Raw genomic sequence first — 26,041 nt, 5'->3', positions numbered from 1 at the left:
TGTTTAATGACACACATTTTCCTATGCATTTTAAGGACACCATGGAAAAATGTTCAAATCTTAGACTCTATCAAGCTACACAACCCCAGCAACTTTGTGACTACAAAAAGACAGGGAGTTCAAACGTAGGGCAAGGAGATGACACTCATTTCTCAAACACTCTCCACAGAAATCGGGCATCTTCATACCCTTCAAAGTGTTACTGCTACCACTTCACTCTGGTCTCACCAAATATTTTAGGGGCACTCAGCCCTTGAAAAAAATTTCCACAACAAAAGAGATTTTTTTTTAATTGCTTATGTTGAAAATGGCCTTTCTGCTAAAAAGCTATTACAAAACATCACATTAAAGCACTAAACACTGGTAGTCAATATTCCTCACAAGACAACAGAAAAAGCCATGCAAGCCACAAATAAAATGTTTTCCAGGTAACAAGAGCTAACCTGTTCACTTGAGGATGGCAATTTGTGTGGATCCATGGTGAGACTTTTCAGGTCATCTGATATGGTTTGTAAATGGGTTATTTCTCCTAGCATTGATATTTCTTCTTCCTGAAAAGAATAACAAGCCAGGATAACCACAGGCTTGGTTTTAAAAATCAGATCTCTAACACAATATATGACCTTTATAATTTTGCTAATGACTTGGGGGATGCCCAGTGGAGCTGCATTTTCTTTCCACATTAATTATGGAAGGGTGAAAATATTAAATTAAAGTTTTGTAACTACTTTTAAGATTGCTATAAATTCTAAGGCCTAGAAATCTTTTCTCTCATCAACAAGCTAAGTCTAAGCCTTCTTTTTGTGACATCTTCAGAAAAAGAGTGTCAGTTTTGCTACATTTGACAAATACCTGTTTTATGTACACTCATTAATGTGCCCAACAATTTTAAGCTTGAGTGTAAACAGGGGTCAAATTCACAGTTTTTGATAGTTAAGCTAAATGCATTATACAAGTACACAGCATTAATACATCCAGGATTGATTCTGGCTCAATTTATATCGACAGATAACTCAGATGACGATTCCTGCACTGTAAACTACCACAGTAATTCCTTAGCTACCATTTCTTCCAGGTCCTCTGAATCTGGAATTCACCTCCTCCTGCTCAGCCATGTCTTTTCTAATTCTCTAACTATGGTTTTCTATTGACACTGATGCTCTTTGTAAACAAGTATTGGGAACATTTTCCCAGTAGGTTGGTGACCCTTCAGAAATGCATCTCACTTGCACAAAGCCATGAACAATTCCTTGTCAGGCTTCAGACTACCTGAGATGATGAAAATTTACTCAAACCTTTCCAATGAACTGAAAAACTGTCATGTAGAAGGAAAGGAGCTATCAGAAACCTGCACAGAAGCAGCCTGCAATTTGTCAGATAATGTCATTATATACTCAGGGGAGGTCTTGAAACATTTATCAGTCCTAACACTGGAGTAGGAGTAAGGAGGATTTGTATTAAAATGTGATGTTAAGAAGGAAAGCAGTGGAAAAAACTGCATTTGCAACGTCTCAGGCTGGATTGCATAAAGAACACAAGCTGACTTGAGTCTTCATGCTCATTGTTTACCCATCAGTCACCTTGAAGGTATTCAGTGTTTTCCACTGCTGAATTACTTCAAGCGCCTACATGAAAGGTCCCAACTCTCACCACTTGCTAGACAGAGAGAGATACAGGCTGTATTCTGGCTCTAGAAATTAATTCCTAAAACATAACGAGATACTCTCTTCAGAGGCTTCTGGGCACTTATCTAATCTGTGAATTGTCCTGACTAAAAACGAAGAGCTCTTACAATCACAGGGCGCAGCATCGAGATGAAAGCACAGAATCGACCGCGCTCCTCGATCAGAGCTTTTCTGACAGCTTGCTTCTCGGTTTCTTCAAGCAGCAGGTACTTATCATTGACATCTTGTAAAGCACTATCCAGCTGGGGCTGAATGTCACCCCGTCCTGTATGCAGGAAACAATCAGAGCACATATTGTCAAAACTGTGCCTCTCCAGAGAAGATGACACGATTTTCAGCCAGCACTGCTACTGGATTGTGTTTTTGCAATTTGAGTCTCAACCAGCATTTTCCCTTCATTCAAATCAGTAAGGATGTCCCCCTCCCCCCTCAATTAAATTAAGCATTTCAAAGCATTTATTTTTTCCCCTTTTGCACAGAATAGAAATCCAGCTCAATTAAAAAGATTTCAACAAGCCAAAGACAGCATTTTAAATAAGGACTTCACCAGAGCATTAGCTATAGAAACTCTTCACATCATCCTTACTGAAAACCAACACCTTACTAACTGGGAGATGAAAGAACAACTTTCACAAATAAATAAACTAGCTCAGGTAAATCACTAGCCCAGGTGTACTCCTCTACCTTCTTGCATTTGTGCTTAACAAGGTCCTAGTGAGAATTTTGTGGAGCCACTAAATGAATGGATCGATCTCCTATACAAAATGCTACTGTGGACATGTTACTGATCATTGGACCACTGGGTTTGAGTACTCTGCACAAACCAACTGCTGAAACCATTTTCTTCATTCCTGAGTCCAAACTAAACCATACCTCTCAACATAGGTTTTATATATATATATATATAAAATGTATATATATATGTAAATGGATACAATTAAATTCCAATGTTTTGCAATAAAAAGCTTTACTATGTTAATTACAGTCAACTCATAATACCAAAACTTTCTGTGACAGCTAAGTATTCTGCACTGACTGCTTATGCTGCATCAAGCCAAAAAAAATGTTCCTCTAGGAATTAAGAGTTGCTGCTTAGACATACTATAATCAATAACATTGCAGTTGCAAGATGATTTCATGCAGCAGACCTCAGTTGTATAAATTTGTTGCCAATCTCCCAGAAATGCCATCACATGCAATTTAACTACCAGGAAGATAACACTGAAAAAATGGTTGGTGAGTTACAAGCAGCTACCCAAAATCAATTTTTTGGATGATAACCTTTCTGCACAAAGGATTTAAAGCTAAGAGCAAGAGGAAAAAAGTCTCTTTATCTGTGTAGTACAAAACGCAGATGAGTCCATGTCAGGCTTAAAAAGGAAAAACCTTTGCCTTACTATTATATATATTTCCTTAATACTCCAGAGCAAGGCAAAGCCAATCAACCTCCCTGCACTGATACACAGCCAGAGCTGCAGGAAAAGAGAGCAGTGATGGAAGCAAAGAGAATTGTGCTGGCTTAGTGGAATTACAGGCTGGATATACCCAAATCTCCTCTGTAGAGAGTTAGATATAGTCCATAAAAAATGCACTGACACCCACATGCAGAGCTTTGCAATGGATCCTGGAAAAATCACATGCAGTGCAACATGGACACAGCCACTGCCAAGGCCACCTGGTACCAAACTTCCAGCAGTTTTCCTGCACATCAGTCTTGCTGCTCTAATGTGGTTGTAAAACTTACTCAGAAGTAAATCAACTTTAAGAAGAACAGTCTGAAGGTCCTCTGCTTCCTCCATCAAAATCAGCATCTACCAGAAGTAAGTTATAGCAGAGCTTTGGGTACCTCCCTGAAGGTCCTGTGCCTTTCTGTCTGTCACCCTCAGGAGACCCTTGGGCCTTCCTGCTTCAAGACCATTCTGTACATTTCAGTCCCTCTCCATACTCTGCCATAAGATGTAGTGGTTAAACATTTCATACTCCTCTGGAGTTGTTCTTTCCAATTCTTTAGGAAACAGAAACCTGCGTGATTGCTCAGGCCCTTTTTGAGTGCTGCCTGGAATTACAATGGGTAAAATAACTACCTGCTCTTCAAACGTAGATACTGGCTCACTACCATGGAGGTACCAAGTGCAAAATATATTAGCTGCAAACTAAATTGAACACTCATTAGTTCAGCTCTGAAGAATTGCTATAAACATTCAGCTGCTCCACCATAATAATGCACATAATGCAGTAAATCTTGTTAAATGCATTTGCCTATGCAGTGAGAACACACGCACTTAAAAGCAACTGGACATAATTGACAAAGTGGGTTCAATTATAGTGAACTTTGGTACTTTCTGTGGAACTTAGAGCAGGACGTCTTGGACCAGAGAAACAAGAGCAGTCAAAACCTGAGGCAAGAATAACTCTCATTTCCACCTGTGTAATTCACTCAATTCAACAAAATTATGAGGATAATATTCAGGCTGGTATTTTAACCCTTTGGCCAAAGCATGTGTAAAACTAAACCACTCTCCAACTTCCTCTGTACCTGTACAAAATTCCCATTTTATTTCTTCCAGTGAGTCAGTACAGCAACAGACACTCACCAGTATTTGTAGTCTCACCAGTATTTTCACAGACCTGTTTTTATGCTCAGGGGCATTTGGGCAGTCTGTGAAAACACAGAAGCTGTCTCAGGTATAATTCAGAGCAGGAAACAAGCTTAGGTGAATCATTCAGATGAAGCTCTGAAGTCAGATGTTTACAAATGAATACAGTTTTCTCCTGGTGACTTCTCATAACTCATATTTTAGGAGGAGGAAAGCTTTATCAACATCCTTTGAAAGCTGCACAATGCAGACATCAATCTAGCAAGTCTTTTGAAAGCAGGCATAGCTCTTCGCACTCCCTGAATCGACAGCTGCACTCAGCTCAGGAAATTTGAGGGATGAGATCTCTGCCTAACTGAACCAGTTTCCTTTGCTAAGCAGTGCAGAGCACATCCCTACAGCAACACCCCTACACCCAGAGAACACCACAGGTGTGAGGACCAACTGCTGACCACCTCTGCTCCTCAAGACACCTTGGGTCTCCACTGATTTGAATCTGCTCCTTATCTCAGAAGGGAGTATCAACCACTGGAGAGCAGTGCAGCTCTTTTCCTCCTTGAACAACAAGGATAAGGTTAATTGGCCAAAGCAGCCTTTTTGATTGCAGTATATTTGCTGTGGTCACAAGGCACACTTTCAAGAGGAACATCAGCAAGTGACTATTCCCTCCAGCAGACATTCTCTGGCCTTTAGGCTATGCATTCCAAAACACTTCCAAACCAACACAACTACCACAATGACATAAGATAGTTCCAGAAGAGTCTTATCATGCAGCAGCTGTGGAAGTGCACCTGGAAGGACACTCCTAGCCCAGCTGCAGGCAGGTTTGAGTGACCCACCACAGCAACCAGCAACAGCAATGGTCAAAAGCATCCAGTGTAGTCACAGGTCACCGATCTGCAACCAGGCTGACACGAACAGGAGGTAGGGATGGCTCTGCAGAGCATGTCCAGCTGCACCCAGAACAAGTCAACAACCTGAACACTGAGGAGGAATTCAAATCCTGCCTTTGTCAAAGAGGAGCTCTGGTGAAGCAGAGAGGAGCACAAATGCAAGACCAGAAGTTGTGGATGGAATTCTCCAACAACACCATGCTCCAACAGCCTGGTGACCGACAGCTGGACACAGGCGTGTGACAGCTAACCATGTGCAGGGAGCTGAACTGCTGCTCATCAAAAGTAACATGGATCTGCTGCTACTTCAAGGACAGTCTCAATGTTATCCTCACAGCAGGTGCTTTACATCATTACCATGACATGCAAGGGCTTTAGAGGACCAACATGCAATAGAACTTGCATTTTACAGTATTTTGTGTGAATCCTGGCTGAAAGCCTCATGCAATTTTTAAAATAAAAAAAAATCAAATTATTGTTCAAAAAAATCTTTCGTAAATGAAAAATATTAGGGAAAAAGGAAAAGAAAACCTAATTTTCAACACCATTTCATGCCTATATTTTATAAGACATACTAGCAAAACTCTCAGCAACACCAAATAATTTTAAAATTCTCTCTGTGCAAGTTGGATTGCTGAAGTTAATGCTGTTACTGACAATGCAATGCAGCAAATATTGGTAGAATTACTGTTTTCCATGTCCTCACAGAAAGACTGCTCCCTTCTACTTTTTTAAGCATCTGCACAGAACTTCAATATTCAATATTGGTCACTTGACTGAGTGGCAGAATTTACCCAGTATGAGACAATGCTGAGTCCGCCTCTACTTGTACAAACCAAAGCAGGCTCCAAGTCAGCCATTCCCAAACCACCTTCTTTACAAGAGCACACCTGCTCCAGCTGCCAGAATGAATAAGCTCTTATAAGTTCTGCACAGTAAAGCCAACAAATGAACTAATATGGATCTGTGCTGAAAACAGAAGAATTCTGTCACCATAAACCTCATAACTGGGATTAACCTCAGACTCCTTCAGAAACCAAATCTGAGTCTTTCTTTTGGCTACTGGGGATCTGAGTCAGCTGCTCATGTTAAAAAGTGCAAAGTTTTGCCTTAACAGAAAAGCTACAAGTTGCCAAATGGCATTTCTAGATTTAATTACAAACCAGGAAAACCACAATGCATGGTTTCAAAAAATGGGGACAAGCAGCAGCCTCAACAAGGCTGCTCCAGGAACCCACTGGAGGTGCCTTGTTTGAGAGCTTGCTGATTTATCAATTCAGGCTTCTCCCAAAGGCAACACCTACATCACCACACTTACAAGTGCAGGTATGACTACTTTGCTCAGATTCAGAAACACCATGCTTCATTCACAATGGGATCTCAAGGCAGCTACTTTAAATTTGCAAAATAGCTGAAACAGCACCCCAATTTAAACATATTTGAGATGTGATCAGGCAACAGGGGACAATTGTGATGCTGAATTCCAACAATTTCCCCAGCATGAAGAAAATATAGTGATTTATCTATCAGGTAAGAAAGATGCATGCGATTTTCATAAAAAAGGGAGTTTGGATCACAGGTTACAAAGACCAACATTAAGGACTTTAGGCTCTAGACTTTAAAAGTCATATTAACAATAAGATACTCAATTATTTGAACATCACCTTGATGACATGTCTATTCCATTTAACTTCTCTCCCAGCTGTGACAAGATTTATCTGTCCATGTTATCCCTTTCTAAAATAAACCAGAGGTTTATCCACAATACTGGTTTTCTTCTTTTACAGTGTTCCAATTAGATGCCAAAAGAAAATAAATGAAAAGATGGTTTGTTCATCAAGATTAGGCAATATTTTAGTTGCATTAGAAATTAAAGTCTAGGCAGTTAGTGGAGACCAGACACCATAAAGAGGCCACAGCAAGGGCTACAATAAGCCAGCCACCAGGGTCACAGCATGGCACAGACTTACCCAGAGCCTCAGCTGTCAGGCACGTGCGCATGGTGAGAAATTGCAGGACACAAAATTGACACAGAAAGGAAAATAAAAAAAGTCAAACTGGTATTCCAGCATTCCTAGAATTTAGACATTATCATCAGCGCCAAGACAAGAGAGGAAGCAGTTTGGACTAGACTATTTTGACTTCTTTTGTTGCTGATAAAGACAAATGTATTAGTTTTGCATCCTGGTGAGCTGTTGCAAATTAAAACCCTGGTTATTTACCACACAGTTTAGACTCCTCAGTGAGAAGCTGTAACCTGTGCTTCAGAGAAAGGCACAACACAGATAACCAGACCCTTGTCAAGAGGCACAAATCATCCCCTCACAGGGAAGAAGGAACTCAAACATGCAGAACTCTAGACTGATGCTGTGTGAGTAACCACAGCACTTCTTGATGTTCTCTACTGCAATTGCATTAACAGATTGTTAATTAAACAAAAACCTAATTGCTGATGCAATGTGGAAGAGCATCAAAAAGATTAATTATGATATGTGTACTTTAATTGAAAAAACTTTATATAATAAAATTTTGCAATAAAACTGGCCTGCTGTCAAAAAGAGAGGAACTATCAAGAGGCCTTCAAAACTCAAGGAATGAAAGTAAAGGAAAGCAATGTCTTCAGTCACTGATTTAGCAGCATGTCGTCACTGCATTTTTGTAAAGGAGAGCTCACATTATAAGCTTGCAGGGAAAAAAACTCTAAAACAACAAAACTCACCAAAAAGCCCTGCAGGCACCATGGCCTCATACACACAGGATTTTTTTTCTGGCAAAATATAAGGATAATTTGCTCATTAGCTTCCCTCCTTCTGAGCTGCATCTTACTGACTCCACAGAGTTTTGGCTCTCACTTCAGTAATGGTGGCACACTTGATCAATTTAGAGGAATGAGGCTCCCTCCTGGGGAGGAAGGCTCTGGCCAGGGATTCCCCCCCTCCAGCCTGCCACTCCAGATGGGGCAAGTGCCACATACAGAAGGAGTACAAAGTGCTTGGATGAGAAGGTCAGCACTTGCTGTAAGAACTGAGACATTCTTCAGTTATAATTGCATTGAAGAGCTTTATGCTTTTTAGTTTAGAGTCACGGGCTTTGCACAACCATCCTTGAGAGCAGTCTAACAATATTACAAAGACCAGAGGATAACAAAAAAAAAAAACCTAAAAAAAGGCTCTAAAACACAAAGACATCATCTTTGCTAACCAGGAGGAAGAAAAAGCACTTTTGGTAGTATTACAGTAAATGAATAATCACGTTCTACAGTAAATTAAAAATCATGTTCTATTCTCTGAATTTCATTGGAATCACAGAATACTTTCCAAAACTGCTGCATACTCAGAAGGAACGACTGCCAGTTTGGATACTCAGCACTGAAGGGGACACAAGAATAAATGTTGTATTAAATGTTAAGGGAATTCTGCAGAAACTTCTATATGTCTAACAGATAAAACTCAGTTTTCTTATTAACATGTGTTATATTATTGGAAGTGTTACATCCAACAACTTCTTACACATACACCTGGATTTAAACATTTTCCTCAAAGCTCAAACAGTGTCACATGAAGAACCTGAAAATTAAACCTACCAGTCATGTTATAGGTAGGAGGGAAACCTGTTTATTTATTCATTAATAGCCAAGCTGAAATACAGAAAATAGACCCAACATGCACTCCAGATTTTACACATTCAGATATATTTTAATTTAATCACTTGATCATTTCTTCTTCAAGAATCATGCATTTTGCTGACCTTCCCAAGTGGTTACATGCAGAGCCACAGCTGCTTACTTTCTCTAGATTCAATATAGCATCAACAGTTCCTAGCAGCTATGGATCCACTTGTGAGGCCCTGAATCAGCAAAAACCTAAACATGGAATTTATCTTAAGTATATGCATAATCATTCTGCTGACTCAGGTTAGCTGGGCTGATTTCTGATGGCCAATGTTTGTCTGAAAACAAAGAGCAATTTAGAAGATGTCTGCAATTCCATGCACTACACAACTTCATCTGTTCAGACACGAGCGAAGTGTCAGCGCTGGGGTGGGCAACAAGCCCTAGGGGCCTGTTCCCAGTGGGAACAAGGGTGTAAGGAAGCCTTGAGGAAGAACCTTGAAGATCACCATGAGACCCTCAGGGACTGCATGAATCTGGGAGGTGCACCAGGATCCTATTTAAGATTACATAGATTTAGCTTCAGGTGGATCTTTTTTTAATAATTAAAGGCAACAAATAGGGTAAAAATTTTCTCAGTGAGTCTTTTGAAATGCAAGACCTTCATTTCACAGTTGTGTCACTTTACTAAAAATACCCTAACAAACTTCCAGAAAGGACCCTGGACTTCCTTCTGTTTTATTTGGAAAGTTTGGTGTTTTCCCTATCACTTCAAGCTTTGGAAACACCCTTATAGCAATGAACATACTTCTCTGCAAACATAATTTCTAATACGTGATCTTAAATGCCCGGCCTGAACGCTGACCTTGGCCACAGGAAACAGGAACAAACAGACCACACAGAAGCCATGGAACAGGCAAACCCCCGTGGGTTCAGCACCCCAGAGCTAAGGCAGGGAGTCCAACCTGCAGCACTCCTGCAAGGACAAGCCACACAGCTCAGGACCCTCCTTCCTAAATGTCCTTGGGCTGCAGGCAAGGAGCAAGGAGCTGCTGTGCATGCTGCAGCATCAGCTGTGAGAGACAGCCCTGCAGCCTGACATGTCAGGGCCAGGGGACACCACTGCCAGGATGTGAATGAGGAAAGGAGAGGCTTATAGTCAAGCTCCTCCATCTGGAGCTGCCCAAAGCAGAAGAGAAACACTTTCCCATAAGGTCAGATGGGAAATAGCAGAATAAGCTTAAAGGACCTTCACAGTAGCATGCACAGTAAGCAAATCCAGGATTCAGCAAACATCCCGCTTGCCCACAGGCGATCATAAAGTTAATTCAAAAGTATTCTTACAAATGCTAGGAAGGGAATGAATTGGTTGTTTTATTTAGAGTTCCCATAGGTGAGTCAGTAACTTTACAGAAATATCAAAGGGACAGGTCCTGCTTGAGGAAGAACAGAACAGAAAAAGTCTGTTAGACAGAGAAACAGGAGAGTTGAAGGCACAGGAAACCATTCATGCACTCAGCCACATGCCTGCCAGTATAGTTTTCCCATAGTTCAACCTCATCTGTGTCCTAAAGCAGAATCACTTCTGCAGCTTTATCATGTTACGAAATAAACCCTTTCTTGATCTTTTTTCTATCCCTCAGTAAAAGCAAGAGCAACATACTTCACACACAGGACATTGAACAGATCTGTCAAGATGGGTACATACAAAAACATTTTCACAACATTTGACATTGCAGTGAGACCAAAGCTTTATTTCCTCAAGATAGAGATCAAAACAACAACAAGGAGAAAAGGCATCTGCTCCTGTTTTTTCCATCTGGCTTAAACACTGTTGATACTTGCAAGAAGGCAGGGAGAACTTCCTCCCATCCCCTGACTACTCCTGCTGGGGCTAACAGCTTTGAGCATTCATACTCACAGCCTTACAAACCACAGCCTCCTCACATCTCTCCTCCCCAGGGGCCATAAGAACAACTCGCAGCTCCTCAGAAATATTGCAGCTCCTTCTTTTCTCTGTACTGGCTACCTGTGAGTCCTCAGCTCTTCCACCTGCCCCATACACTTAACCCCCAGCAAACACCATGAGTCTGACAGCAGCTCCAAGAGGGACAGCACAGAAATACAGCATCTTCACCACCACTTCAAAAGAACATCATAATGGCAAAATTAAGCAAGGGAATTAGATTAAAAAAAAAAAAAAAAAAGAAAAAAAAGGAACAAAACTTCAATCACATCATGTCTGTTACAACAATGATGGCAAAATGAGGCCGGTTCCACTCCTCACTAAAAGATGCTCAATCCTAAAGGAGGACAAAACACCAGTTTCCTGACTCTCATCATGAGACTTGGCTCACATTTGAGGAGGGGGATATGAAAGCAGAAAATCCAAGGACCAAGTCTGCTTGCTTTAACCACTGCTAACAGATGCAGGTGGTATCTGTAGTACAAGAACAGTGGGTTGTATTTTTTTTTTCCAGCAGCTTTTAAGTACTTCTCTTTCCTCTTCACATTTCAAAAATGATGTCTCCTCCTTCGATATTGCAGAGTGATTTATTGAACACTCAGAAGCAGGATTAAGGGGAGTTGGAGCCAGACACCCGTCAATCTATAGAAACAGGCTCAAAAAATGGCCCCCTCCTCAAAGACCCCAGACATCCACCCAAACAATTCCATACTTTTATGTTTTCCTCAGTGCTTACCTACCATGCACTGATGGGTTGTTTGTATCACACAAGGACAAGAAGAAATAACACTAGAAAAGGTCGGGGAGAGACAGGAGACATGGAAGGAACATCACAAACTCTATAAAGCTGTTGGTCTGCAGTCAGACATTTCATCACACAAAATGACAATCATGTTTATGCATTACCCAAAAATAAGATCCTAACTCAAAAAGTCATATTCCCCTAATGATCATGATTCTGATTTAGAACACTGAACTGACAGACACAGAACCTACTGAGCTAAGCTCCCTCTTGATGGCTTTCATTTCCCCTTTCCTCATTTCTTACCTAAAGCCAGCTAACATTCAAGAGCAGTTTTCCAGTTATCTGGCTTTCTACCACTGGGATTATTGATTCACCTACATGGAAGGACAGTCAGAGACAGCTCACCTGTTCTAAGTATCACACAATTTGAAAATTTCAAGAAACTCCCCACTCCAGCATTTATTTTGCTTGTCTCTGGGTTCACAGTTTTTAGGCAGGAAGAGAAGGACAAGTTTCAACCTGTAGACTGATAGCTGCTTGAAGCACACTTCTGACACAGCTGGGAAGAGCCCAGTGCAGGAAAGGGAACCAGGAAGTCTCTGTACAAGGTCCCTATCAATGTTCCAAAGCCTGGTGGGGTTTGCACTTGGCAAAGTAAAACCCTTACTGATGGCAGTGCTGCAGCTGGCAGTGCTGCATGTTTCCATCAAAACAGTGATGAAACCCCTATGACAAGGTGGAGGTGGAAGAGCAACAGAAGCATGAGATACAGCTGATAAAAAAGGCAAATTGTCTTTCAGGAAAATTCCCTTTTTCTTCTCACTCATCTTTAGTTTTCTATGATTGCCAAGAGCCCTTCTCCCTAAAAACAACCCATGCCACTGTCTCAGTCTGATCAATAAAGTAAGGTTTAGGAGATTACAGGCTGTTAAAAAAAAGAAAAAGAGGAAAAGTGACAGAAAGGAAGAACAGTGAGAAATGTTAATAGTTAAGGAACATTTACATAATGGCTTTTTTTATATGATTCTAAAAGATTCTAGAATTTTTTACAGGTATCTGCACAAGTCATATTAAGAGTGTCAGTGTTCCTAAAAAGAAAAAGTTAGCAGTAAGGGCTCTATTTTAAAGCATGATTGATTTTGCACAAACAGTTCTAAGGCTTTTGTACAATAACAGCAGACAGCAGCTTCAGGTATGATTTAAATGACACATAGTAATTGGATTCTAGTGCCCAAGTAGGTACCAGGAATACATTAGAGGAGCAGGATTATTACAGTAGAAAGTTCTATCACTGTTCAATCTTTGTCAATGAGCACAGCTCAGAAGACTGTTAACACTACAGTATGAAGAAAGTTACCTTTCTTTGCTTTCTTCTGTAGCTTCAGTGTATCAGATGATTTCTTTTTTATCTCTTGGCGGGCTTTTTTGTATTCTAAAAAACACACACAATCTCTATTATCGATATAATCAATGTCAAAATGAATGTTTTTCATAGAAAACGCTACATTTAAAGACATTGGACTACAAACTTTTGGAGAACAGCTACTGTTAAACAAAGAGGCTTAGAACTCACATTTTGTAAAGCCTATACATTTGGCTTAATATAACATTTTAGGGTGTGAGCACATTCACATACCAAAATCTTTCTCAAATAAACAAAGCCTTTACAGAAATAACAACTGAGAACATAGTACAAAATTAGAGTGCTTTTCATTTCATCCACTCTCAGGAATGGAAAACAGAGATGACAGGTTTCTCGAAACATCTGTGTGCAAAAAAACAGCTATCCAGAAATGGCAAGGAAGAGAATATCCTGTGATCCCTCTCCAGCATGAGAGTCAGGCAGAGGAAGAGGGTGCTAAAACTCTGCCCAAGGAAGTGTCACATTGCCAGCTCCTTCTGATGAAGCGGAGCACACTGCACTTGTCCTCATTTTCAGATGAGCTGCACATCCTAGGAGAATTAAAATCCCAGAACAAAATATTCAACCTCTAGTGCAGGAACACTAAAGGTACCACATATGAAAACTGATACTTACAAGAAAAAAAAAAAAAAAAGAAGATGCATGTATGCATGTATATACATGTACACATATACTTTAACAAAGGAGATCAGTGTTACTACCCTTCTGTAGATGAAAAATAGAAGCAGATTCATGGCAGGCACAAGAACTGCACCAAGGCCAACTGCATTCCCAACACCCAAGTCTGCCCAGTAAGCTCTAAATCTCACTGCCACCTTGGCCTGGGTCACCCCTACTGCCCATGACCCCATGTGACTCCCCTCTCCTGCTCACTACATGCTTATCACTGCAGCAAAAGACAGGAAGTTTTTCAGGAGCTGCTGATTCAACTGCTTCTATTTGCTCACAGTAATGATGGGGCAAGAAGAAAATCCTCTTTTAGAGGTCAAGCCCACTCCTTCCTATCAGTTTACATGGTGCTGCTGCTTCTTTCAGACATAACAGAAGTCTTAAATTTTCAAGGGTCAGTCAGTGGTGAACTGCAACCTGCTTTCAGCAACTGTGCTAGAGGGCCACCCTTCCCAGCATCTACCAACATGATCTTGCTGTGCAAGACTTAGCTGCCTGCTGCTCACTTCCCCAGGAAAGCCTCTGGAGCCATCACACCCCAGCAGCCCAGGGCATCCCCTGTCCCATAGCAGAGCTCTCCTGTTCCACAGGTGCGTTTTCTGTATGGCATCAGGTACAAAAAAACAATGCTCAGTGTTTTACACGGCTGTGCATTCTCTGGAGGACACCCTGGCTGAGGCATAACATGATCTTACAAGCTGCTTTTAACAATACCCCAGGGCTTTGCAGGGATAGATGTGGCATCTCCAATCCTCAGCTCATATAGGGAGAGTGGGCTAACAGAGCTAAACCCAGTCACTGCTTATCAGTCTAGAAAAACATCCCACCCCCGGGGTCCAGCAAACTAAACCTCCAAAATGCATACAGCAAGGGTTAAATTTTTGTTAGGCACTTTGGGACAGAACTGTTTCAGAAGAGGAAAGACTGCTATACATATTTAAGCATGTTATTCAGTTCTCCAGTACAAACATGAAAAGAGGAAGCAAAACTGGTATTACAATCTTACTCCTATTAAAGAATTCTTCCTCTGTAACTACCTTTTGCATGGTCTTTATCCAGCTGATTGGCCACTTTCTTCCACTCTTCCATCTGTTCTTGAAGTGGGTTTATCAGACAGTCAATTAAAGCACTAATTTTGTTGGAAAAACACAAAGAGCAATCAAATCCTGCAGATGCCCTTATTCTTACAGAGAGAGCCAAGGTCAATAGTGGAGTATTTTTACTTTTTGCTGTGACAGCTACCAATGTCACAATGTGAATATCAGAAGATAAAAATATTTAAATGTTTACACTAGAGAATGCAAAAGAAAAAAGTAGATTAAAAAAAAAAAATCCACATCACAAAATAACCAGAATTAAAAAAGCTCTAGACACAGGGAGAAACAGAGAGCAAAGCAGAGGAGTGACCCGAAACAGTTCAGAGTAAACAGATCCTACTCAACTGTCACACAATTTAAATGGAAAATCTGAAGACCAGAAAGGTTCATGCAGCCATGGAGATTATAAACTTAAATAGCACATGTGTATACACAAGAAGACAGAGCAGCTGTACAAGAGAACAATATCGTGCCCAGTGATGTGCCTCACCTCACACTGGTGGAGTCCTTGATACAGTACCACTAATGCTCCACTAGTTATTGAAACTGGTATCAAACCATTTAAACAGCTAACTCTGTGGTAACTGGAGGCTAAAATTGTATTCTCATGGCCAATTTCATAAATAGCTTTATTTTAAAGTAATCACAGAATAATCATAAAATATCTTGGATTGGAAGGGATAAGGTCATCTGCTTCCAACCACCCTGCCATGGTCAAGGACACTTTCCACTAGACCAGGCTGCTTATACCATCCAACCTGGCTTTGAACACTTTCAAGGATGGGGGGAAAAGGGAAAAAAACATAGCAGGTCATCAGGCAAATGGTGAAGCATCATTTTTGTTCAACTAAGGTCATGTGTAACTTTTAAGTCTGGTTCAAAAAGGCACACAGACAAACTACTACTAACTATTGAAGTAGGTTGTTTTTGTACAGCCCAGGTTGCACATGAGTTAATGCTCTCTCATTACCTCTGCAGTCTAACTTCAACTGCAAAAACAGGATGAGAGAATTTGCATTTCCTATATTGCTCTGCTGAAGGTTTGTGTCTTGGCCACAAGCTATTTGGGCTTTGCAGTAAGCTGAGGAAGCAGCACAACACTTGCTGCTGCTGCCTGTATAAAACCAAGTGACAAAGCTTAAAGTCCTGAAACAAAGACAGGTCAGTTGGTCACATCAGCAGCTGCCTGCTCAGCACTGAGCAACAGGGACTGACAGTAGGAATTTATAGCATTTAGGGGTGATTTGAGGTGAACTGGCCCAGCCCCATAAATGTGCAGTGAAACCCAGCATGTTCACAGCACCTAATGTGTTGCAGGGAGAAAACAACTGCTGCTCTCAATGACATGGGCAGAGGTCAGCTGAGAAGCCAATGCTGATGAACAGCTTCAGATGTTCCCCAGCAGCACTTGAAAGGGAAACCTCCAGTGCTGGACCAGGCATGGAGCCACTCACCTTGAGAACTGCCTGAGTTTGGACTCTATACTTCTGTGTCTCATACACATCCTGGTGAGAGCAGACCCAATCTCTCTGGTACCACCTGAAAAACAAAAACCAAAAGGCAGGTGAGACCCCTTATGAGATTTCTGCCTGTGGTGTAGAGGCATAACAACCACGAGGGGGGTGCCAACTCTTCCAGAGCAATGTAAAACAGATTAATATTAAGTGTATAATCAGTTAGGCTATTAATGGGGCAGATCTCAGTGGTAACTGCCACCCCAAAAAGAGATTAATTCCTGTTCACCTAGAGACCAGAAGCGAGCAATCAAACACAATTACAACACAGTTCTTCCAGGCACCTTCTGTGCCATGAGGCTCAACCCCGCAGCAGAAGACTTGAAAGAAAAGGGTTTGAGATATCAAAAGCCAAGCAGCACAGCTGTCAAGGGAGTGGGCATCTGTGAACAAATTATCTCCACATTGGAGAAGCAGACCTATGGGATTCGATGCAATTTTCCTGTCCCTGGATCCTTTAGACCCAAAGCCTCCAAGGGCTCGGCCGCCGCAGAGCCGGGCCCGGGTCCCGGCGCGCGCCGGGCATCGCCAGCAGGTGGCGCCGTTGGCCAGGCGGGACAAAATCCCCGTTGGGCCAAGGGCCCCGCCCGCTGCTCCCGCTGCTCCCGAGCCTGCCCGGCTCCCGCTGATCCCGATCCTGCTCCCGATCCTGCCCGGCTCCCGCTGCTCCCGAGCCTGCCCGGCTCCCGCTGCTCCCCTGCCCTGCTCCCGAGCCTGCCCGGCTCCCGCTGATCCCGATCCTGCTCCCGATCCTGCCCTGCTCCCGCTGCTCCCGAGCCTGCCCAGCTCCCGCTGATCCCGATCCTGCCCTGCTCCCGATCCTGCCCGGCTCCCGCTGATCCCGATCCTGCCCTGCTCCCGATCCTGCCCGGCTCCCGCTGATCCCGATCCTGCCCTGCTCCCGATCCTGCCCGGCTCCCGCTGATCCCGAGCCTGCCCGGCTCCCGCTGATGCCCTGCCCTGCTCCCGATCCTGCCCGGCTCCCGCTGATGCCGATCCTGCCCGGCTCCGAGCCTGCCCGGCTCCCGCTGATGCCCTGCCCTGCTCCGAGCCTGCCCGGCTCCCGCTGATGCCGATCCTGCCCGGCTCCCGAGCCTGCCCGGCTCCCGCTGATCCCCTGCCCTGCTCCCGCTGATCCCGATCCTGCCCGGCTCCGAGCCTGCCCGGCTCCCGCTGATCCCGATCCTGCCCTGCTCCCGCTGCTCCCCTTCCCGATCCTGCCCTGCTCCCGCTGCTCCCCTGTCCTGCTCCCCTTCCCGATCCTGCCCTGCTCCCGCTGCTCCCCTGTCCTGCTCCCCTTCCCGATCCTGCCCTGCTCCCGCTGCTCCCCTGTCCTGCTCCCCTTCCCGATCCTGCCCTGCTCCCGCTGCTCCCCTTCCCGCCCCGCAGCACCAGCTGCGATCAGCCCATTCAATCGCGACATAACTTTGTTTCCCTTAGTGTTGGTACTTGCTTAGTTCCCATTTGCACGTCAAATCTACTATTTCAGAACACAAACATCAACCCCCTTACGAACTGCTTCCCAGCTATAGTACACACTGGAAGACTGAATATATCAGCATCTCTTTAGAAGTCTTATTTGATTATTAAAACAACCTAAGACTTGTATCATAGAGTAAAATCTTCCCTAGGCGTTAAAAATAGTATTCACTCAAAAAAAAATCTCCCTAAGAAACGTTAACATGTTTGATAATTTTGATTTTTTTAAACATGGAATCAAGTCACCATCTTCCTGCATTCTTGCAGAATTAAATCCTGTGCCCATGAAATGGCTCTGGAACAAAGACACTAAATAACTGGAACAAATTGTGGCTATTTGATATTGTTCAAAATGATAAACATGAAGTCATTTGTCACTTGCCTGATTAATCATGGTTTTATAAGGAGTTTTTGAAACAATATTATTTGGTAACATCAAAGAGCTGTAGCCTCCTTGCATATGGGTGGGAAAAGCTCACGGACTCCAGGCTGGATCTGTACCTATCTCTCCAGTGACGCTGCACTTGCACAAGACACTCCAGTAACTCAAAAAATCAATATAGAAGATGGAGAGAGGCGCAACAGAGAGAAAGCAAGTGGAGAAAGGGGACAGCACCCAAAAAGAGTGGATTTCTGTCCCAATACACGGGCATTTTTCTCTGGATCCACTGCCAAATAAAAGTAATTTTATTTCAGAGGCTATGTGGTACACAACTGCAATGGTAGAGAAGAAGAAATGAACCAAGAATTTCCCTGGCTACCAGCAGCAAGTTAAAGCAATAAGTAGGTTTTTAAGGATGAAAACTCACTGAAAAACTGAAATATTAAGGACCATCAATGGTTAAGTGGCACTGCTTTCCTATGTCTGCTGTACCAAAAAAAGAAGGGTCGTATCAGAACAATAAAAAGGAAACTGTGTGTTTGGGGAGGCTAGGAAACAAGGGTCAGTTAATATTAACATTAAATTCCAAGGTAACAGAATTCTAAGTGAAACACAATCAACCAAAGTACAAATATATCCCCTCAACACATTGTACAGATGGATGGGCAAGGTCAGCAGAACAGCTAAATGAAGTTCAGAGTAAAAAAAAAAAAAAACAAAAAAAAAAACACACAACAAAGTAAATTAAGTCTGGAATAAAGAGGTTTGTCCATGGAAAAAAAGGAAAAAAGCCAAACATAACTGGCTGGTGATGAGTGGGCTACTGGTTCTTTCCACCTTTTGAAACTTCATGTTATCCATACATGTTTACAAGAACATCAAAGGATGAGGTGTTAATTTTATTCTGTGAATGAAGATTAATCTGATGAACTGAAAGGAAAAGAAATGATTTTGAGAAATCTTTGATGTTCCTTCTGGAAACAAGGTGTTGCTGAAGATGGGTTGAGGATTCTGGGTGGGAAGAAGAATGAGGGGTGCTGCTGAAAAGCTTGGGAGAGCTGAGCCAGCTCTGCTTGGTCAGCATGGGCCGAGAGAGGGTTGCAGGGAGTGGGTCAGGGCTGGCAAGGGTCACCAGACTGAACAGCCCATCTTGTCCCACACCTGAATCCCACTGCTTCTCCTCAATGTATGAACAACTGACTCCAACAGCACTGGAGTTAAACAGAGCTTTACTTCCCTATTCCAAATTGTATTAGCTGTCAAGGATACAAATCCTTCCTGAGAAAATAAAGAAAATTAACCACAAGCCGCTCACCACCCCTTGATTTATTGAGCTGGAGGACCATGGCCATCACCAATGCATTCAGCTGTTCCTCCAGAACACTCGCAGTGCAAAGGGCTCATCTCAGCTTTCAGCCAGTTGTAGGGCTGGTTCCCACCAGCAGACCTGCACTGATGCTCCTGTCTCCAAAGGTCTGGGATCAGCTAGCTACACAAACTGGCAGAAAGGAACCATTTTGTACCACTGCAGTGGTTTGAAAATACCCCAATGTAACAAGGGATGGTAATTTGGATTTGTTTCTTTTATCCAGTATCAGTTGCAGTGAACAAGACTCACTATGCTTTATATAAATTACAGATTGATGAGTAGTTTACTCACAGCCAGAGCAGGCAGCCAACATGTGCACCCTGCACACAGGGATGGACCTCACAAGCAGCATTAACATGTGTGCAAGTCCTGGTACTGGCTGTGCACCCGAGCAATCAAAATCTAGGAACGAGGTTATTGCAGTGCAATGTGGGGCAATGCCACAGTCACACAGACCTGTTTCAGGTTCCAAATTAATTTATGGTTTATCTTTTCAAAACCTGCTCCATAAGTGACCAATTGCCTACTGACTCCAGGATGGAACCATGAGCCAAGCAGACAGAAGACCAGTGGAGATAACTTCTTTTTCAGTGCTAGCAACCCACAAATGTGATGGCAAAAAGAGCATCTGACAGAAGTGTGTCAGGAATACACCAAATGCAGTGTCCATCTCCAGTCATAAGAAGGTCCCTGAAGAAAGTAATGACATCCTCCAGCAGCTGTGATTTCACAAAGAGAAATGCTGAGGCCACACTAGCAAACCTTTCACCAAACCACAAGTATGTTGGGTGGGTAACGTGGGCTCCATTCACTGCCCTGCAGCTCTACAAGTCAAACTGCTGTGCTTTGGGCTCTCAGTTTAGAAATGAGGCCATGAATCATCTGCTTCTCTGACATACTACAATAATTAATCCAGTAAGGCAAACAATGCCTGGGAACAGTGTAAAGTAATACTTCGAAACCGGAGATGAGAGCTGTATTCATCAGTATTCCCACTCAGAGAAAGTGGCTTAACAAAATGCTCCTGTCAAATTTGATTAGAAAGTGGGTGATAACATCAGCCTTACGTCTCATAAGTAAAAGGCAACTCTGCAAGGCAAAACATGCCTTCACTCTCACTTTCCCTGCTTTTCCCTTTCCAGCCTAAGCCTGGAAAAGACCACAAACTTTTTTCACGTGACATAATTAAACAGAAGTCTTTGGACCACAACACCACAATGAGTCCACTATAAAGGGCATAAATGATTTCTTTCGATGCTTGATTGTCATTCAACATCACAGAGAGACAACAGGGAGAGATTGTAGGAAAGAGACTCAATTGTTTTATGGGAGTCATTCTATTTGTATTTCATCATGATCATATATCAAGGAAATGATTATTTGATGAAATGTGCAGCTGTACAACTGCATAGCCTGTATATACTCCAAACAACTCGCTACAATCAACCTCTTATCTTCCTCTTCTCACTTCACTCCTGAGCAATTCCAGCAGCCTCAGAAGATGCTGCCTTTCAGAAGTGCCTTTAAGGTTTCAACTTACTAACAAGCTCACCTTTATCTTCAAGGCCATAGTCCAAATGTTCCAGCCACTTCCCTCTTTCCCAAAAGGGAGAGAATGATGAAAAAGGGCTGTAATATTTTTGTAATTTTGAAGTTATCAGAATCCATTTCTGAGTTAAGATTAAAGCAGGAGCAGAATGGAGGCTGGATTATTAAAGTACTGACATGGAGGCTATGACAAATGACTAACAGTAGGACATTTTAGGCTAATGGCCATTTACTCAACCCTTATCTAAACTCACACTGCTAGAAGAGCAAGCAGTTTCCATCATTGATTACATGGGGCACAGATCTTGATCTTGCTGAACTTTTTATATGGATGCTTCCATGAAACTCAAGGATGATGGGATCAGTTCCAGCGTGTTAGAGCAAACAGAGAAAAAAGGACAGCTTTTGCTTAAAACTGACTAGCACAGGTATTACTACTGGGACAGAAACCTGAAAGTGGAACTATGGCAGCTCTCTATGTTCAGGATGTCAACAGTCTCCAGGTAAGGCTTGCAAGTTGGAAAAACACATCAAAAATTGCTGACAGACAGATGATGTTCAGCATCCACATGGCAGGAAAAGAAAACAGGACACTGTTATTCCTACAGCTGTGAGTCTTTCTGAGCAGCGCTTGGTAAAGTCTCTGATAGCTGTTGCTCAAAATTAGAAAAAAAATTCCTGAAGCTTTTTTTTAAATTTAATTTAGATATCTCTCAGTGAAGACTGGATCAACAAATCCCGATTCAAGGTCAAACTCACCTATGAATTTTAGGTTAACCGAGTTTAATAAAACAGCTCTGGCAGGCCATTGTCATATACTGCACCTCTGCAGTTATCACTGCAAAGGAACAGATTACTTACAATGTTTGGTCGAGTGCCCTTTTGGGCAAATTACTTGGAAAACATTATTTACAGAGGCCTGCGATGAAGGCCTCTGTCACGTTTGACAGAGCCCCACACAGTCCAGCTGAGAGGAAAATGAAGGGGATGGCTTATTTTCTCATTTGCAGAAGAAACTAACCTTTGTTCATGGATAGGACCAGCAGGATTGCTAATTGCGTTGTCATTGATCTTGGATGACAAAGGAGTTGAGAAGAGTGGCAGTGGCAGTTAGTTAAAGCAGCAAAGAAGCCAAAGGAGCAGGAAACCTGAGCCGCCCCTAGCCCACAGCCTGCCCTGGTAACCAGCAGCTTTCAGAAGTCCCTGAAACAGACTGTGACCAGACTGTGACCATGTTCCAGTCACTTTGTTAAAGAATATGCAAGAAAGCTCTTGTGATTTCTTCTGAGCTTGCTTATTCCTTCAGTGAGCAACATTTTTGCTTACTTTAGCAGTTCTTCTAGCTTAGCATTGGGCAAAATCCTCACCCCATGGGAGTCAACACAAGCACTGCCCTTAAAGAAGCAGGGTCAGAAGTTCACCCACGCACACAGAGGTCACTACACAGTCCATCTAACACATAAACATGGCCAGGAACCAGCCCTGCTATGATCTCTGGACACTTTGGGTTTAGTAAGCCTTGAGTGCATGCAAAGCTCACCCGTGGCCCTCTGCTTTGAAAGAGGATGCCACACACACAGGTGGATAAAAGCGTTTGGCAAGGTTTAAGTTATCGTAGGATGCATCAGTTCAATTTCTGAGAAGCCAAGTCTGTCACTGATTCATGAATTTGTAAGGAGACACAAAATGCATCACTGAACCATGACATCCTGTCAGAGAGCAGCAGAAGAGAAGTTCAGGCAGAAGTGTTTCCCAGGAACAAAATGCTCAAGTTTGAGGTGTTTGTGTCAGCAGTGCAAGCTGGCTTGCTCCCTCCTCCTCTCCCTTTTGGAAATGGTGTTGCCAGCACAGAGAATTTTGTTTCTGGTGATTTCTTGCAAGAATTAATATCCATTCCCTCCTCACAGGTGCCTGTTGTTTATTTTTTCATTTTTATGAACCTAGAATTCTGCATCAGGTTTTTAATGCCACAAAACCAAAGCATGATTAAAATCACATTTGTTTAAAAGAGCAAATGCCACAATAGTGTCTTCCATTATTTGCATTTTATTATTTAGAATACAAATAGTTTCAGTAGTGAAAACGTATAGGGTCTGCTAAATATCTGTACTCACAATCAAAACTGTCCACTAATATTGCCCATACCTCTCCCCATTTATTTTCAGATTTATAGCAAAATGTGTTTCCAGAAACAGTCTATGCACAGCTCAGTAAACCTTACAGTCTTAATCTGAGCAGATCCAACTGCTTTGCTCCAGCTGCTGCACCCATCAATGGCTAAAGGAAAGCAGGCAACACAAGTTACCAAGCTCTTGCTCTCAACAAAAACCAGAACAGGCTAATAAAAAAACTCTGTAAGGAAAACAATTCCTGAAGTTGAAGAACACCAAACCAAGCCTGTGCACTTAGCTGGAGTAACCCTCACACCTGTGCAGAACTCTGGAGCTGAGCTGCCAGCCAAAGGGCAGGTCAAGGCCAGCTCCACCAGCCAGGGACACTCGCTGCACTGAGGACCACGCTCCACTCATGCTCCAGGCAGTGAAAGATGGGGATGTGGTTCAGGCCTATTTAGATAGCCAGACTCATTGAATCTCCATAGCTCCATGAATCTGGCTCTAAATGGACATTTAATGTCAGCCCAATGTGAGAAGAAGGCAGTAACTCAAGATGCTTATGTTCTTTTGAAGTACAGCTCTTCACTGTGCTGGGCCCAGCGATGAACTGCGATGTAATCTGATTAGATTACAGCAATATTCAATGCGGGGAAGGGATAATGCACTTAGAGCAAATGGCTTGGAACACCAACTGCAATTCCACTGCATGCTTGGCAAAACACATACTGCGTATTTTGAACTGACAGCTCCCACAGAGCCTCTAAAAAGCCTGCAAGGGTCTTTCTCCTCTTTACGTTTAGTTACTGGCCTCACAAACACCTCTGGCCCCAAAAGCCCCTTAACTCAGGACTCCCAACCACCTGTGCTGCTGATACCAATCCAGCAAGGATTTCAGCTACCACCAAATGGCTGCTGCCTCTGAAGCACAAGATCAAGCACCGCCAAGACAAGCAGGTGCAAAAAGCAGAAGAAGAATTTATTTTTAAATCCAAGTCAGCAGATCTAACTGAAACCCCACAGCAAGCAGATCTGCAAAATAAGGCAGTGCTATTTTTACATGCTGTCACTTCTTCCAGCAGAGCACACTTCCTTAGTGAACTGAGGTAAAGATCATGAGGGTACCAAGGAAGGTAAAAATCATTCAAACCATAATTAAGAAATTACCAGTTCAAGACATTCTGGAGAATGTCTATAATTTTTCAGCTAGTTACATAGAGATAAAATCATCATCAACCCATCAAAAATCTCAGTGCATACCTAAGCACTGAGTGCAACATCTCAGGCCCTGGGTGCAAGGGAAAGCTCTGTCCCTGCCCCAGGTATTCAGGGACATGGTTTCCTCTCCTGGGGCAACCTCATGCCTTTGCTCAGGGTTAATAATCTCTTAACCGCAACTCATCCATACATGGGGTATGGTGCTGCTTCAAAAGGCCATATATTCTCTTTTTGGCACTTTCTCAAGGCAGCTGCTCTGTGTGCTCCAAAGGCCATTTAAAAATAATCTCAAATATATATTCAAATACCCATTATTCAACTTCATCCCCACTGATTTATTTATTATGACTCGAAGTTCATTTCAACACGGCTTGGTAGAAGAGATTAAAAACACACTGACTTTGCAGGTTTCTCCTCTAAACCGCAGGAGACTCTGCAGCAGGCACATGGATAACCAGTACACCTCTTTAATCAAGTGGCAGATAGCAAGAGGGTAGCAGGAATCCAGGGCACTAGTGTTTAGTTATCCAAATTGCCTCAAAGCTCATATTGCCTGGTATAAAGACAGTTGTGCTGTTTATCAGGTCAGCTCTCAAACAGTTAACCAGTTTTGTCCTCACTGATAGGCTGCTTTTATTTTAAATTTGGCTGCATCCCACTTCAGCTTCCTCATCCTTACTAAAATATAATGAATTTTCAAAAAGGCAAAGGAGAATATCACCACATGGGTTTGACACCAGCTGGCTGTTTGAGCCTGCAGTACAAAGGAATTTGACACATGAGAGTGAATCCGGCTTAAAAATAAAGATATATTCCACCTGTTACAAAAAGTGAAATGAGGACAGCCATCTCAGCCATCTCCAAGCAGTGAAACTGGAGATCTTTGTGCTTTTGGCCTGAAACTCAGTAAACACATGTTCTTAAAAACACAGCAAACTCTGAACTTTTGAATTTAAAAAAAAAGTGCATTTTCTCCTTGTAAGCAGCAAGTGAAGTTCACAGAAGGCTGCATGCAGAAGTGAGACATCTTACAAGCACAGAGCTGGGCTTACTAGATCTTTGGCTGCTTTGAATGAACAGATTCACATGCTCTGCAGGCAACTCCTGTTTATTTCGTGAATCCTTCCAAATAATCTATGCTGTCAGGCTGCATTTAAAGTGTGCCTGCTTAAACCATGAAGAGTGCAGCAGGAGAAAAACTTGAGATTCTCTGAGTCACAAAAAGGCACATCTTGCAGAAAAGCTCAAATGAAGCTGCCTTGGTGTGTAGCAGGAGCAGCACAGTGGTCAGTAGACACTCAGCAGCGCTGACTGGCACACCAACACCAAGGACATGCTCTGCTGCGAGGGCACAATAACTGCATTTCCTCTTGCAAACAAGCTCTGCTGTACTGTAGTGAACACACCTCGACCCCTGGGACAGCAGATGCACCTGATCTGGCTGGACTTGCCTGCTGTGACCCACACACCAGGTCTGTAAGAGCTGGGCAGTAAGGCAAGCTTTGAAATATCACTCCATCACCCTTAGTAGTGAGAACAACTGCAAGAAGCTTCAGAAAGCCAGGACATGAATCAGTGAGAAAGAGTAGAAATCAAAAGGCAGAAGAGAAGCAAAGATTAATTAAGAACATGGCTTTACAAATCCTGAAATTTAAACCTTGAAAGAGAAGCAGAACCCATTCTTTTCCAACACTTTATCCATTCTCTCACTGCAGGGCAGAACACCTTTAGAACC

At 42.7% G+C, this 26,041-nt stretch overlaps 1 protein-coding gene across 17 annotated transcripts in view; it reads right to left on the bottom strand.

Annotated features, from left to right (window-relative positions):
• MTSS1 (MTSS I-BAR domain containing 1) overlaps positions 1-26,041 on the bottom strand; it is a 126,798-nt gene that overhangs the window by 18,529 nt on the left and 82,228 nt on the right. For 9 of the 17 annotated variants that reach the window (XM_021542325.3, XM_031504086.2, XM_031504087.2 and 6 more), the window contains 6 exons: positions 16,140-16,224; positions 14,626-14,717; positions 12,854-12,928; positions 7,146-7,157; positions 1,793-1,950; positions 444-551 (listed from right to left, as the gene is read on the bottom strand). In XM_021542325.3, the coding sequence (XP_021398000.1) occupies positions 444-551; positions 1,793-1,950; positions 7,146-7,157; positions 12,854-12,928; positions 14,626-14,717; positions 16,140-16,224 (530 nt within the window). The remainder of the gene's footprint in view (positions 1-443; positions 552-1,792; positions 1,951-7,145; positions 7,158-12,853; positions 12,929-14,625; positions 14,718-16,139; positions 16,225-26,041) is intronic. The other 8 variants (XM_031504089.2, XM_031504095.2, XM_077782138.1 and 5 more) reach the window with 1 other exon arrangement.

This window comes from Lonchura striata, chromosome 1 (genome assembly GCF_046129695.1).
Source record: "Lonchura striata isolate bLonStr1 chromosome 1, bLonStr1.mat, whole genome shotgun sequence".
Lineage (NCBI taxonomy): Eukaryota > Metazoa > Chordata > Aves > Passeriformes > Estrildidae > Lonchura > Lonchura striata.
This window is presented reverse-complemented; position numbering and strand designations above follow the sequence as displayed.